The 16,835-nt window shown below is 41.7% G+C and overlaps 1 protein-coding gene across 1 annotated transcript in view; it reads left to right on the top strand.

Moving 5' to 3' along the window:
• The window catches only part of LOC109914015 (cystine/glutamate transporter), a 168,906-nt gene that overhangs the window by 40,138 nt on the left and 111,933 nt on the right, over positions 1 to 16,835 (top strand). Inside the window, exon 3 of the mRNA XM_048603297.1 lies at positions 4,151 to 4,266. Coding sequence (XP_048459254.1) covers positions 4,151 to 4,266 — 116 coding nt within the window. The remainder of the gene's footprint in view (positions 1 to 4,150; positions 4,267 to 16,835) is intronic.

Raw genomic sequence — 16,835 nt, 5'->3', positions numbered from 1 at the left:
ATGGTTGATGGTCAACTCACTGAGTGTACTCCTTAGCTGCTGCTGCATCAGCTTTCTGCTTTAACTGGAATTTTCTTTGTTACACCACCATTTCCTAGCACTGCTCCTGTCTAACATGGAATTTGCGAAAATCAGAAAACCGTAAGTCTATTGGATAGAGTTGAAACAAATGAGATGACACGGATGCATGTGCTGGCTCTAATTTATGAGTTCAGTGTCATTTGGATTTTTTCGAACAGGTTTTTATCATTTTGATTCTAGAATTTAGATTCTAGGCATCCTAAATGCTAGGAATGGCTGCCATTGTGGACCAGGCCTGATGCTGCAATCTCTCAATGCACCCTGGCAGATTCCCCTGAAAACCAACATTTGCTAAATAACTTGTTTCATGACTTTTAGAGCCTGGTACTTAAAAAACATGATCATTTCATTAGACACCAGCACCAGGACAATAGTTGTCAGAGCTCACAGTTATTTGACATAAAGTTCTCCAAGACACACGCAGAGTACCTGTGAAATTCTAGGCTGAATACAAGGGATCCACTAGGGAGTTCAAGAATTTGCACTCTGTTGTCATTGTTATTCGAATGTTACAGCTTCATTCATAAAATATTAACTATAGTGTTTGCTTTCAATAATATTGTTGCATTGAGATAGGCATTGAGAGCTGCGATGATGCCAACTCTTGCTTGGGATAATGGTATTTGGCTGCAATGTTACAGGTCATTCAAGTGATTCTTTTTATTTAATCAGAACATGCAGATATCCAGCAGACTGAACTTAAAAAGAAAATATTTTCCTTCCCTGAGGTGGGGTATCAATTTTAGAATCTAGTTTCAAAGCCTAGTGGTACAAAAACTCATTGAATGTCATCAAACTCGCAATAATGTTACATGAACTGGTTTTGTATCACAGAACTCTACACCATTGTACAACATATCAATTACAGATCAACAGGTAGACCTACACAGGAAGAGGGCAGAGACATGGATTACATTTTTTAAAAAGTGACCATGCTCCTCAAGTACCAGACTCTAAGACCCATGAATAGCGAATGTTGGTTTTCAGGGGAATCTGCTCGGAAAAGGATGGGATGAGAGATTGCAGCAGCAGGTTTAGTCCACTGTGGCAACCATTCCACATAAATTCTAGAATCAACATGATAAAGACCTGTTCTCAAAAGTTCCAATCACACTGAAATAGAGCTGGCATTGGTATCTGTTGATGTGTTAGAACACTGATCTCATTTGTGTCAGCTCTATCCAATGGTCTTTGGATGTTCAGTTTTTCACAAATTCCACGTAAAACAGGAGCAGTGCTAGGAAATGATGGTGTAATTGAAGCATGCTCAAGCTAAAATGATTGCTCAAAAGACGAAGGCTTTGAGATTTGATCACATCCAAAAATATGCACCCGGTGGGAAAGAACACATTGCAAGCATCTGTTGTCAGAGTCAAAGGGGGCATGTGAATTTGATGTTTGCGAATTTGATTATTTGTACTACTCCGGCATGGAGCCAGCATTGCTCATTAATTCCCTCCCTATCTAATAGGGGTGAAGGGGAGGAAGCTGATCGAAAAAAGCTGACACTGTATGAAGGCATGCAGCACCACTTGAAGGAGAAATGCATTTTGGCTACAGACTTTAAAGAAACTTCACAAATGAAATAATGTCTACAAGTGATCCTGAGGGCATCTAGGATCTCTGATGCAGTATTGGAAAGAAAAAAAAATTATAGCAGCATTTGTGACTGCAGGATGTCAGAAATAACTTTACAGCCAAATAAGTACTTCCTTGGGATAGTTACTGTTGCAATGTTGGAAACATGTCAGTCAGTTATCTGCACAGCATGTTCCCACAAACATATGGCAATGACTGAGTAATTTGCTTTTATGGTGTTGATAGATAAAAGGCATTAGGAATCAATTCCCCGATTTTTTCAAAGTCATGGCATGGAGTAAGTCAGGAGTCACATGACACCAGGTTATACACCGACAGGTTAATTTGAAATCACAAGCTTTTGAAGCACTGCTCCTTCATCAGGTGAAGTGGCCTCACCTGACACTGTGTGCCTTCTGACTTTGTCCACCCTGCTCCAACACTGGCACCTCAACATAATGTCATGGAATCTTTCACTTCCAGTTTGGGCAGATGGGCATTGGGTTAACATCACATCTGAAAGACAGGACATCCTCAATATTACACTGAAATATCAGCTTTAATGTTGTGGTCATGTTCTGGAGTGGATTGTGATTGAACCCACAACCTTCTAACTGGGGAAAGAATAATATCAATTGAGCCATAGCTAATATTGGAAGCCCTGGTCCAGACAGTGGAACAGTGTCATATTTTCAGTACCAGCTCTGCCAGCTTGATCTGCTGTTGTCATGTAGATCAGAATCATCTGAGATGTTTTGGATTGATTAATTGCATCAATCCTTCTTTTTGGTATTAGTCTAAGAAATTAATATCAAGTAGAAAGGGATGCCTACATGAGTCTCTGACAGAAATGAGGCTCAATTATATAAAAGCCAAAAGAACTGCGTATACTGGAAGTTAGAAATCAAAACAGAAATTGCTGGAAGAGCTCAGCAGGTCTGGCAGCATCTATGGAGAGAAATCAAAGTTAACACTTCCAGCCCAGTGACCCTTCCTCAGTTCTGAGCTTTTCCAGCAGTTTCTGTTTTTGTAGGCTTGGGTATATGTTTATTACACAGCACTTAATGACTAGTTACATTACATCAGAATTGCATGAAAGTCCTTAAGACCTCAAGCTATCTATATATAAGTTTACATGACTGTTAGCTTTATCAACTTAGCACTAGGCTGGTACACTTAAACTTAGACACTTAATCTGTTTGGTCCTCCCAGGAACAATCCTTTATATCCTGATGAGCAAAGCTTACCTTGTGATATCGGCTAACCCTGTCAGCTACTATCTGCCTTATACAACAGACAGAAGGAATGAGATTGCCTCTAGGGATGCAATTCCTTCCAGGGAACATCACCATTGCTGGTAGAAAGATTTGACTGGGAAGGATAACTTTGGGAGCTTAGTTCCTCGAGTATGGCTGCAATATAGAAAATAGTTCAATGACTCCACTAGAGTTGTCAAGTATGAATCTTACTCCCTTATTCTTTCCTCAACTGCAAAGCCCATGTCCTCAATGCTGACAAATCTCTTTCTCTCCTCTTCCCATCATTCACCTAGAATCATTATGTATCATTAAACCATCTTAATCAACTTCTCACATACTCTCATTCTCTACTGTCAGTGCTATTGCAATCCTTGCATCCCTCTGTCTCATACTTTATACATTACGTACATATTTGTTAACAATGGCAGTGTCACAATATAGATAGTATGTTCACGTACATCTTGTGGCAATTGGAAGAGGTAGGGGCAATACATATCCTGCCATCGAGAAACAAACATGCTGGGCATCACGAACAGAGATTGTAGTGAGTGACAATGTTGGAGGGGATGTGACATAAGGCTTCTTTATGCCCTTTGATGTCACACCGTGTGTGAAAACTGCAGTTGTCTGCACCAGCCACTTCCAACATTTAGCTTTCATTATTACAAGCAAAGAACTTTGATTACAATATTTTAGTACTTTAGCGCAATTGGTGCTTAATAAGGTGGGGAGTATATTCCAACATGGGATGAATTGCACATGAGTGGAACTATCACGTTGAATCGTAAGGCAGTAGATTTGTGACTTTAAATCAAGCACAGCATAATCAAACTTTTAGGCCCAATTTACTGTGTGCACATTCCTAGTCAAAAACCCTGCCATCCGGGAGTTACAGGTATTAATTGATCTAACATACTAGAAGAATACAGGCAAAATCAAAACGTTTCCTCAGGATTACTGATGGCTTAGAAACATTCCATGATAATATAAAGTGTGTAAATTCTCTATAAAGAGCATGTCTAAGGGGCTAAGTGGTATTTCTTGTCCCTTGCCTTCCAATATTCTATCCTTTGGGTTACTTTGAAAATGCTAAGATACTTAGTTTGCAATGATCCTTTAGTTCAGCCTTTCTCTGGGAAAAGACAATGGTGTGAAGGATATTTTGGCATTTTTGTGATTGCACATCATCTGATTACACCACAGCTAATGCTATTGTATTTCTCTTTATGCAGACCTGCAGCCACTGCTGTGATATCATTAGCCTTTGGCCAGTACATACTGGAGCCATTTTTTATGCCTTGTGGAATTCCAGAAATTGCGATCAAAATGGTCACCACTATTGGCATCAGTAAGTTTCCTCACATTGTGTTCATTGTTGACATAATTTTTTTCCTATATTTCATTACCTAACTTTAACATACATACCAAAATGGGAATTTTACTGTGCTATGAACTAAGAATGCATGGAAAATGATTATGCAATGTCTCAAGAGACAATAAATTAAAATGTTCAAATCACCACCTCCATAACAGCTTATCTGTAGTACTACAGGAGTCCTGAAGAAGGATAATAACCAAAACGTTGACTGCTCCTTTCCTCCAGATGCTGTCTGGCCTGCTGTGTTCTTCCAGCCTCCTGTTTGTCTACCTTGGATTCCAACATCTGCAGTTTTTTTGTCCCGATCTGTAGTACTAACTGGCCAATTAGATTAGTTCTGAAACATTGTATTGAAATTTGATTACATGGTAGAAGTGGGTTTAGGTATGTCCATGCTGGCAGTTTATTGCTACCTGCCCATGTGCTAATCTGCCAGCATGTTCCTGCCTCTTGTCTATTTCTGAGGTAGTTGCATCTGGTACAGTGACTCAACATCAACAGTAATGGGTGAATTTTAGTTCTTTCAGAAAAGGTTATCAAATTAGGCCCTTTGAAGTGTTAACAGAGAGGACTTTTGACAGATAGTGGCAGCCATCTATAGGGATGGTTAGGTGTCTGTGCCATATTAAAAAGCATCCTAACATGGATATTTAGAGCTAGGTGGAAGATGACCATGGCCACAGGTCATCCTGTAGAGCATTTGCCCATCTACAGTAATTTCTGACTGCTGTGCCACAGTATTTTTTGATCCGTTCGTAAGTCTATAGAGGATACCTTCCTCTTGAGACACCAGCTGCCTAAAGAGACAGTGTCTACCTCTTCCAGAGAGGTTGCCATGTGCCCAGAGAATTAGGTGCATCCACTAGCTTTCTGAGCAGCAGACCCTGCCCTCCATCTTGAAAATTTCTTCCAGGATCCTGCCATGGTCACTTCAAGGGTCTATCCAGAGCTGTTGATCTGGATCGTGCTAACTTTTTCTGAAACAGCTGGAGATTTCATTAACCAATATAATAGAAGCAAGGAAAGACTCTGTTGTTGACGTTATGAAGGAGTAATGTTGACCCAATTTGATCTGCAGGATAGTCAATGGATGTCAGACAACCATCTCAAAACTTTTCTATTGGACTCAACGAAGATTAAAGAGAGGTCTGTAAAACAAGAATGTGGCCAAAATGAAAACAATTGCTGGAGAAATATTGTTGGAAAGGCTCAGCAGGTCTGACTGCATCTGTGGACAGAGAAATAGTGGTAATGTTTCGAACCCTGTGGCAACCAGTTCAATTACAGTTCTGGATCTCTTAAGTTCCGAAAAAGATTCAAATGGAACTTAATGCATTAACTGGATTTCTTTTTCTACAAATGTTGCCAGACCTGCCTCATTTTGCAGCACTTTCTATTTCCTTTTTGCCCAGAACTAAATTAGCTTTCTTGCTTTTGCTAGATTAGGTCAAATTTGATTGAGATAACCCAATGTAACTGAGCAGTAAGGCAACCTCAGGTTAAATCAGGTAGAACATTTAACAGGCTGGTAGGTATTGAGAACATATCTTTCATTCCTTTAAAGATCTTCCTTACATTTTAATTTTGTATTTTTCTGGTTGTCAGGTAGGCTTTCAAAGTTCTTTGTGCTTTTTTTTGTGGTTGCTACACAGTCTTTGTTGTTGCCCGGAATTCTGGTTAATTGCATTAATAGTTTGGCAATATACATTGTGACTTACAGGCAATGGAAGGCTATGGAAGGATGCCAGACACCAAAAGGTATTCTGGTCCCCCCTACCAGCACCACCTCTTTATATCTACAGAGGTTCTATGCCTCACGTAGGCTCAGGTTATGCGAGATAAGAATGTAAGGATCAACAGTAGGATAAGTGGCCCCAAGAGCCTACTCTGTAATTCAATAAGATAATGCTTGATATTTGACCTCAATTCTACTTTTATGCTTGAATTCCATGTCACATTCTATTAAGAATCTAAAAATGTATCAATCTCAGCTTTGATATTCAATTACTGTGCGTCGAAGTACTTTGTGTGGTAGAATTCCAAAAATTCCACAGTGCTCTGTGTGAAGGATTTCTCCTCATTAGTGTCGTAAGTGGGCAACATTTTATCCAGAGACTGTGCTCCTTGTCTTAGACATTCCAAGCAGAAGAAACAATCTCTTGGCTGGCAGTGCCAAACCCTTTCAGGATCTTATATGATTCAATGAGGTATAAATGAGATCATTTTCCCAAGATTGACTACTTCAGCTGATTGTTAGCACTGGTATTGTCACCAGGAACCAGTATTGTCTGTTTGGTCACATCTGCCACGATATCAGCCATTATTCTGCAGGCCTGGGTTCTGGGCCAGCCAAGGCAGCAAATTCTGGGCAGTGCCATTGGCTGCAAGGAAACCTGTGGATGCTACACAATGAACGGCTAGCCACGTACAGACAGTCCCAGTCACAGCCTACAACTTGGTTATACCTTCTCATGAGTGTGGTGTTCTACCAGCTGGTGGAATGTTGCAGAGGGTAACGTCACGTACAGTACCACTTCAACTTCATCAGCCAACGCAGAGCCATGTCAACTGCTAACATACACTGTCACTCACCCATGGGGTCATGCTTGTGCTTGGGGAGCCTTTACCTTTTCCATTTCTGTTTTCATTGTTTGCCTGTTCTTAATTCCTCATAACTTCAGACTTGGGGAGCACTGCTGAAGGATTGCACACTCTTTGGCACTTGCCAGTTGCACCTATATTCAATGGAGTTTAGAAAAATGAGGGGGAGTCTCATAGAAACCTATAAAATTCTAAAATGTCCTGACAGGGTAAACCCCGGAAGGGTGTTCCCAGTGTGAAGTCTAGAACCAGGAGTCACCATCTCGGGATACAGAGTAGACCATTTAGGACTGGGATGAAGGGAAATTTCTTCACCCAGAGAGTGGTAAGCCTGTGGAATTCTCGGTTACTGAAAACAGTTGAGGCCATGTCATTGAATGTTTTCCAGAAGAAGTTAGATATAGTTCTTAGGATTAAAGGGATCAAAGGGTATGGGTGAAAAAAGGAAGAAGATATTGAATAGGATGATCAGCCATGACCATATCGAATAGCAGAGCAGGCTCAAAGGAATTAATAGCCTACAGATGCTCTTAATTTGTATGTTTCTGTGTTTAATATTTTGGTCCTCTCCTTGAGACACTCTTCTTTAATTGAGCTCATTGTTTCAATTTCACTTCTGAATATTGTTGCTCTCCTGCCAGTGGCGTCATCCCAAGATGTGAATTTGCACCTGGACATAATTACTCAACTGTGGTTACAGGGAAATTAAGTGTTGTTTGCACTTGAGATTCAATACAGTCTCAAAACAGCACAAAGCAACTTAGGACTGTCTGAAGATGAAGATCTGACATAATTGTTCTCTTTATTAGCCTGCTTTCTCATCAACACTTCTTGTCAAAACAGGACAATTTGGAACAAAGCTCACAAAGCAAACCAGTGCCTGTCCGCGTAATGTTTTTGGAGGTGGTGTTCATAGGATATCATAAAGGATATGCCTTCCATCTTACTGAAGAATGTGTTTTCCACATTCAAATGAAAGTCAAAAATGTGTTGGTAATTTCAACCTCTTTCAGTGGGGTTTTTCATCATCACCTACACACCTACATTCATAGCTGAGAGAGAAGTGATTTTACCCACTAATCAGCATGAGTGAAAAACCTGGCGGTATGTTTACACGGAAAAGAGTATCTGGAGGAAAAAGAAAATCTTAACCATATATACATATATGTATAAGGGCAGATGGTGGCTCAGTAGTTAGCAATGCTGCCTCACAGTGCCAAGGACCTAGGTTTGATTCCAGCATCGAGTGACTGTGTGAAGTTTGCACAATGTCCCCATGTCTACGTGGGTTTCCTTCAGCTGCCCCAGCTTCAAAAATGTGCAGGTTATGGCGATTAGCCATGCTAAATTGTCCATCGTGTCCAGGGATGAGCAAGACAGGTGCATTAGCCATGGGAAATTCAGAGTTACAAGGGTAGGGTAAGGCAGGGTGGTGGGGGGGGCGGGGTGGGGTTTGCTGTCTTTCAGAGGGACAGTGTGGACTCAATGGGCCAAATGGCCTGTTTCCACAATGTAGGGATTCTTTGATATTGCATCTCTCACATCTTCCAAATATCTGTGAACATTACAGCCAAAGGTGTACTTTAAATGCAAAGATAAAGTTGCCAGTCTTATCAGTCAATAGGCTACTTTCATTAGGATGACAGAGAAGAGTTATGGTGTCTTAACCTGAGAGTGACCACATTTCAGGCAAGTGGAGAGATTGAGAAAGAGAGTCCTTCATGGTAACCTCAGCCATTGCAGAACTTAATCCGCACTTTTGGCATCACACTACATTGCAAACCAGTGTCCAATCAACTGAGCTAACCAACCCCTGTTGAAATATGGATAAACTGTAATGTATGAACCACAGAAGAAAATTTGCACTACAATAAGCAATAATGAAATAAATGAATGCGTCATCTATAGAAGATGATGGCTGAAGGTTAGTTATAGTCAGGGCAACTCCCATGCTTTTCTTTGAATAGAATTGTAGGATATTTTATATCTGCTGAAGGGGTAGGCTGGTCGGTTTGAAGGCTCATCCGAAGGCAGCATCTCTGACAATATAGCATTCCCTCAGTGTTACATAGGAAGATGAAATGAAACTGACAGCCCTTGAGATCAAGGCTACATTTGACTGAGTGCACCATCAAGAAGCCCTAGCAAAACTGTAGCCAATAGGAATAAGGGGGGAAAATTTCCAATGGTTGGAATCATACATAACACAAAGGAAGATAGTTGTGTTTGTTGGAGGTCAGGTTTCTTAGCTCCAGGATATCTCTGCCGGAGTTCCTCAGGGCAGTGTTCTAGGCCCATCTTCAGCTGCTTCAGTAATGATCTTACTTCCACTGTAAGCACAGAAGTTGTGATGTTCACTAACGATTGCACCATATGAAGCACCATTCACGACTCCTCAGATACTGAAACAGTTCAGGTTCAAATGCAACAAGACGTGGACAATATCCAGCACTGGGCTGAAAAGTGGCAAATAACTTTTATGCCACACAAATGCCAAACAATGACCATCAGCAAGAGAAGACAATCTAACAACTGTCTTTTACATTCAATGACATTACTGTTACTGAAAATCCACCATCAACATCCAGAAACTCAACTGCACTCGCCATATAAATACAATTGCTGCAAGAACAGGTCAGAGGCGAGGAATACTGCAGCAAGTAACTCGCATACTGACTCTCTAAAACCTGTCCATCTACAACGCACACATCCTTTTACAGCGCCTTCCAAACCCATGACCACCATCATCAAGAAGGACAAGGGCAGCAGATACATGGTATCACCACCACCTGCAAGTTCCCTTCCAAGCCACACAGCATCCCGAGTTGGAAATATAACACCGTTCCTTCACTGCTGTTAATGCAAAATCCTAGAATTCCTTTCCCAATGGAATTGTGGGTCTACTTACTGCACATGGATTGCAGAGATTCAAGAAGGCAGCTCACCACTACTTCTCAAGGAAAACTAGGGACAGGCAATAAATACTGGCCACCCCAATGATGTCAATAAAAAATAATGCCATCTGGATTATATGCTCAACTTTTTAGAACGTGGCTTGAGCTCACAACATTTATTTGGAAGGTGAGTACTATGTATTAAATTGCAGGTATTTGCGAGTGAATGCAAGACTGCAATCCCACATTAAGTTCCACAATAACCTCACTGTCTTGTCTAATCATGCTAAATGAACCCAAGGATTATGCCTCAGATTTTTTGCATTTCAACACATCTCTCAGTCTTTAAGTAATACAGTCAACTTGGTTCTTTGCTGCTGGATAATATAAATATTGTAAGACATAACTTGAAAAATGTGGAAAACAATATCTGGTAACCTTGTAACAGGAAGATACCTAGTAATTAGTCACATACCAAGGGAGGATGTTGCTAACAGGAGGAAAGATTGTCAGCACAGATGCCAGAATTGGATCTGTAGTAAGCTCCTTAGGGGAGAATGAGATCAGGAAGGGAGCAATCAGTGGTTTGCAGCAGCAAACAGTTTAAACTTCCTATCGTAACAGAACTGCAGGTGCACCTGTGGCAGATGAACTCTACTAGGTCAAGAAGTTAACTCACTGCCACCTTCTCAAGGGTAATTAGGGATGCTCAACAAATGATAGCTTTGCCAGCGACACCCACAGTTCATGAATATACGGACATAAAATAGCCAGAAGGGTCAGTAAAGTGGAGCTGGAAAAGCACAGCAGGTCAGGCAGTACCTGAGGAGGAGGAAAGTCAATGTTTCAGGCTGAAACCCTTCATCAGGATTGGGGAAGGTGTGGGAAGCCCAGAAATAAATCGAGGGAGGGGGTGGGGTGAGGGGGATGTGGGTAGGGTAGATGGGATGGAGATAGATGGATGCAGGTCAGGTGTTGTTATGGTAGGTCAGTGGAAACGGTGGAGCAGATAGGTGAGTCAGAAGATGGACAGGTTGAGGGAGGAGAAATTTAGAAACTGTTGAAGTCAATATTCAGGCCATTGGGCTGTAAGCTCCCAAAGCGAAATATTAGGTATTGTTCCTCCAGTTTACATTTGGCCTCACTCTGATAGTGGAGGAGGCCAAGGATGGACCTGTCACCAGGGGAGTGGGAGGGGCAGTTAAAGTGGATGGCAACCAGAAGGTCGGTTTGGTTGGTGCATGCAGAGTGCAGGTGCTCTGTGAACTGGTCCCCGAGTCTGCGTTTGGTCTCTCCAGTATAGAGACCACATCAGGAGCAACGGATATGGTAGATGAGGTTAGATGAAGTGCAGGTGAATCTCTGCCGGATTTGGAAGGATTGTTTGGGCCTTTGGATGGAGATGAGAGGGGAGGTGTAGGAGCAGGTATAGCACCTCCTGTGGTTACAGGGAAAGGTACTGGGTGTGGTGGAGGGGTTGGTGGGGAGTGTGGAGCTGACAAGGGAGTCGCGGAGTGAACGGTCCCTTCGGAAAGCAGACAGGGATGGGGAGGGAAATATCTTTTTGGTGGTTGGGTCTGATTGTAGGTAGCGGAAATGTTGGAGGATGATGAGTTGTATTCGGAGGATGATAGGGTGGTATACGAGGACTAAGGGGACTCTGTCCTTGTTCTTGGGGGAAAAGGGTTTGAGGGCAGAAGTGCAAGAAATGGGGGAGATGCGGTTGAGGGCATCCTTAATAACAGCAAAAGGGAAACTACAGTCCCTAAAGTAGGAGGACGTCTGGGAAGTCCTAGAGTAGAACACCTCATCCTGGGAGCACGTGTGGTGGAGGCAGAGGAATTGTGAATATGGGATAGAATTTTGCAGGAGGATGGGTGAGAGGAGGTGCGGTCGAGGTAGTTGTGGGAGTCAAATGCACTGACTCCCACCAGGAATGGATACCCCCGCAGCTTCACCTACAGGTGCCTAGCCAACAGGCGACACAAAAAGGACACACCAAAACCTGAAACAATAACCAACATACCATATATAAAAAACACCTCGGAACTTATAGCCAGCCGTCTCAGACTGCTATGAATCATGACAGCACACAAACCGGCAGCCACACTAAGACAGCAACTGTCCAGGGTTAAAGACCCAATAGGTACCGTGGACAGGATGAATGTGGTTTATAAGATACCATGCAGAGACTGCACAGAATACCACGTGGGACAAACAGGCAGACAACTAGCAACCCGTATCAATGAACACCAGCTAGCAACTAAACGGCATGACCAGACGTCCTTGGTTTCAATACACACAGACGAGAAAAACCACACTTTCAACTGGGACAACACTACTATCATAGAACAAGCCAAACAGAGGATAGCCAGGGAATTCTTGGAGGCTTGGCATTCATCTGCGGACTCCATCAACAAACACATTGAATTAGACCTGATATACCGACCATTACAACGCACAGCCGGAAATGGCACCTACTGGAGGCAGCAAAAACCAGACTATATAAATTCAAACTGGCACAGGACAACAGCACATCACAGGAGGGTCCACAGCACTGTGCATGCCACCTAATAAGGGGATGAAACATCTACAATCAAACCTCCCAGCTCGGCGAACACACCAACATCTACATCCAGCACCCAAGCTACAAATCTTCACTCAAACCCTGAACATGATATAGATCCTCCAGCCTTGAATACGTCATCTCAACTCTGACAAATTCCCAAACATTCATGGTTCTGAGCTGTATGATGCTCATTCGTGATTTGGAGACAGCGGTCAAAGAAGCTATATGAATGCAACAAATATCCACATGAAAATTTCCTGTGAACCTGATGTGCATTCAAGGTCAGTTGTATTTTATTCAGTATTCAAACAATAAAGTGACGTGGCACTAATTTACTAATAATTTTAATTTGCATGTGATCTCAGTCATTTACTGGGCTTCAACAAGTACACCCGCTTCTGTACATTTCATCCTTTCCTGCAAATGAATTTGGCAGATTTTCCAGAATGGAGCTCTCGATAGACATTTGATTTTCTTTCTCATTTGCTTTGGGAAATGCTCAGTGATAAAATCAGCAGGTTTGAAACTAAAATGTACTGTATGCTTTCCTTTCTCTTCTTCAAGAAATTCTTCACCATCGAAGGCTAATAATTGTGAAGAAATATGATTACTTTTTACAAACTAGTCCTGATACTTTTCTTCATTGAGTTTTGAATATTATTTTAATGTCAACACTTTGAACATTAACGAGAGCAGGAAAATTGCTGCAGGAAATATACCAAGGGATCAGAGTTAACATCCTCAGTTATAGAAACTAGAACCTGAAACCAGCCATCCAGCCCTTTGAGTCTGCTCCACCATTCAATTTGATCATGGCTGATCCAACTAACCAAGTCAGGATTTTCAGTCATTATAACTGTCCATCTTGCAAATGTAGGCCTCTCTCAACACTACCCACTTAACTGGAGTAATATTCTCACCATTGCTGACAATAGAATCATAGAATCCCTACAGTATGAAAGCAGACCATTTGGCCCATCAGGTCCACACCAAGTCTCTGAGGAGCATCCCACCTAGACCCCCAACCCAACCCTACCTCCGTAATTGTGCATTTTTCATGGTTAATACACCTAGCCTGCACATCCCTGGACACTATGGGCAATTTAGCATGGCCAATCCACCTTTGGACTGTGCAAGGAAACCGGACCACCCGAAGGAAAACCACGCAGACATGGGGAAAATGTGCAAACTCCACACAGGCACCCAAGGCTGGAATCAAATCCAGATCCCTGGCACTGTGAAGCAGCAATATTAACCACTGAGCCACTGTGCCACCTGTCAATATTCATGATTTAAACAAGTTCATTCAGAAGTATTATGGCTCTGATGCTAAGACTTTGGAGTCATGTCTATATGAACAGCCAATGGAAATGTAAATTGAATAAACTGTGAAACTCAAGCTACCAAGTTGTAAAGAATACATTTTCACAACCATCTGAGACCAACTTCACCCCCACATCTTTGGTTGATAACTTAGGTCTGGAATCAAGAAGTTGTAAATAATTTTTGCATACTTTTTTCCCAATCTTTTCTTGTAACTTTATTGGGAGATTGTTGGAATGCATAGACAAGTACTATATATTCTTTTATTCCTGACTTTGCTTATTTAGCTTCCACTCAAGAGTGTCTACTCTAGTTGCCTCAATGACTGTTACAATGGTGTATTGTACATTTTAACTACGTTCTCAGTAAAAGAGAAAATTCCTTCTGATTTTTCCTTTGAATTTATTGGCTTCTGTCCGATCTTTATGGCCTCTGGTTCTAGCGTCCCCCACAAATGGAAGTGAAGCATTTTGGGCATCTGACTTAATTTCCTCTTCCCGCTTTGCCTTTCCCTGTAAGGCTTCAGCTTAAAATCAGCCACATCGGCTTTGGAACACAAGAACAATTAAATCTGGAACTGAAAACTATGGCCAATTTTTTTACAAAGGTATAAGGGCTCTGCAGCTTAATCAAAATGGTACAGTTGCCCCCTGATTCCAGAAGTTCTACTCCTGAACCTGGCACCCATGCAAAGGGATGGGGGGTTGGGGGTGAATTGTCAGGGCGTCGTACTTTGTATAGCCCTAGTTCACAAAGGTAGCTGCATATGTAAAAGGCAATTGTTTTTAAACAAATGCAATTTTCTTAACTGGTATGTCCAAGGCATGACTTGTAAGTTTTAAGCATTTAAAGGAAAGATCTGAAGCTGCTGAAGTAGAGAGGTAGGCCACCACTTTGGAGAGGCAGGACACCCCTTTGAGAGAGAAATAGAAGTTATAAGGGGTCCTTTGAGAAAGGTTTACGGTGCCCTTTAAGAGAGGTTACATGCCCCTTTGCAAAAAGTGAAAGACTCTTTTATAGAGGTTAGATAGTTTGGGCTTGCTAGAAGTAGACGTGTATCTGCAAATGGTGGATAAGCTCAATGGAACCGTCAAGCTGTCAAATCACTTAAAATCACAAGTTCTTTAATCATTTTGGAAAGAAAACACTTGCTCTGGTCGCTTGTAAGTTCACTAACTTTCTGTTGACATAAGCCTGAGCAATATAGTTATAGGACTGGCACTGTTCAACTGATTCCACAACCTATCATTAGCACTGTGAGAGACCTGTTAGTGCAGTTCAATTGATAGCCCAAGGAAAAAGTCTTTGCTGTAGGCCATGAATATAAATGTTTGTTTTCAAATAGCATTAAGTGCTTGAAGGAATTATTTGTTTATACAAGCAAGTAAGTACTTGAAGAATTTTAAATGTATTGAATGGGGTTATTTTTATAAATTAGATTGTTTTATTTAATATATTGAATGCTCCTATAAACATTGAGGATATGTTATTTCACCTCACCTTGGCTCCTGGTGTATGCTGGATGTACTTGGAGGGAGGGATATAACTGTTTGGAATTAGTTTGTATGGGGGCTATAAAGGACTGTGGGAAATGAACGGAGAAGCGTAGGTTGACATGATTGGAAGGAGGGGCCACAGGGGTCTATGCGGTGGATGAGGTGCCATGGAGAGTGTGTAGGGAGAAGGATGTGAGGCCTGAGGGTTTGTGTAATGTAGATTTTTTCTTGCTTTTATTGTAATTGGGACACACAGTACTGAGGTGGGCCTTTTAACTAGACTGCCTCAGCACCCAGCAGCCCTTGAAGGGGCCTTTGAACTCTCTGTGGGAGTGGCAGAAGTAATTCCTTTTAATACCTGTCGGCGTCCAGAATGAAAATCTGAAGATCGGGCCATTTTCCCCTGAGTCAGGTTTGCTGTGTCACAAATTTTCCAATCTCTGGGGCTCCTGACTCAGAAGTGAAAATTCAGTTCCCAGTAAATGGTGACTAGGAAACCGTTGGGTTGATTGTTGTTGAGACAGTGTTTTTAATCAACTTGTTTGGTCATTTTGTAACACAACACCCATAGCAGGTGGATCGTGAACCTGGACAGCCCAGTCTAACGGCAGGGACACTGTCACTGCTCTGAAAGCCCCAACTGAATTGTTGTAAGAACTCATGTGGTTATCTTATGTCACTTAGGAAGGGAATTAGTGTCCTTACTCAGTCTGACTTCTATCTGATTCAAGACTTGCAACTTATTGACCTTTAACTTCCCTCTGAAACGGATGTGTATTCTGCACATACATGGTGACCAACTATTGTCAATGTATAACATGCTTCTGTTTACCTGTGCTGTTGGCATGGATGAAGAGAGTGATAACTGAATATGTAAAAGTGGAATTGATCTGTTTTTCTCACTGCGTTTTTATTTTTTATTGACACGGAAAATGTTAGAGTCCAGCGTGCATGGCTGGCACAGAACAATTTCAACAGTCATGTTGGCTATTGCCTAAATATAATGCATCACTAAGAACTGCTCAGATGTTGCCACTCTTCCTTGAACTCCCTAGGTAGTGTCTGTACAGCTGATTTGCTACCTGTGGTGATATGCTTTAGAATCTGTGACTAGGGGAAACCCGGGACACAAGACCAATATTTAAAGAGCCTAATTAAGCTGTAAATGCTGGCATCCATTACACTGGGTTACAGTTCCATGTTAATGACTAGCACCACTCCTATCAAAAAGAAGAGTATCATAACTCCAATTCCAATCCACAAACTAATCAGTGACAAAAATACCCATCGCCAAAGAAGTAATCATGTTTGACATTTTCCTTTCGTATCTGTTGAAAAAGCTGCTTTCCAGCTAACCTGCTGATTTGAATAATTTGCACTTCTGTTGCTACAGGAGGTCCACAGTCAACAGAATTTCCTTTCTAAAAAGCTTTCCAGGCATTTACAGGCAAATGGACCAGTTTATTCAATGGTTCGCAAGGGGCATTCTCCCTGATCCAACTAATTATCATGAATTTTCGACACTTGCTTAGAAATCAATTGTCAGGTGACACTTTTGTCTGTTCTAGACTCGACAGTTAGATTCTGCAAAAGAAACAGCATGACATTTCAAAAGGAAGTGAGTTTACTTGAAATAACAAGGTGCAGAGCTGGATG

The sequence above is a fragment of the Rhincodon typus genome, chromosome 1 (genome assembly GCF_021869965.1).
Source record: "Rhincodon typus isolate 14 chromosome 1, sRhiTyp1.1, whole genome shotgun sequence".
In the NCBI taxonomy this organism is placed as follows: domain Eukaryota; kingdom Metazoa; phylum Chordata; class Chondrichthyes; order Orectolobiformes; family Rhincodontidae; genus Rhincodon; species Rhincodon typus.
The sequence above is the reverse complement of the archived record's forward strand: the minus strand, read 5'-3'. Positions and strand labels throughout refer to the sequence as shown.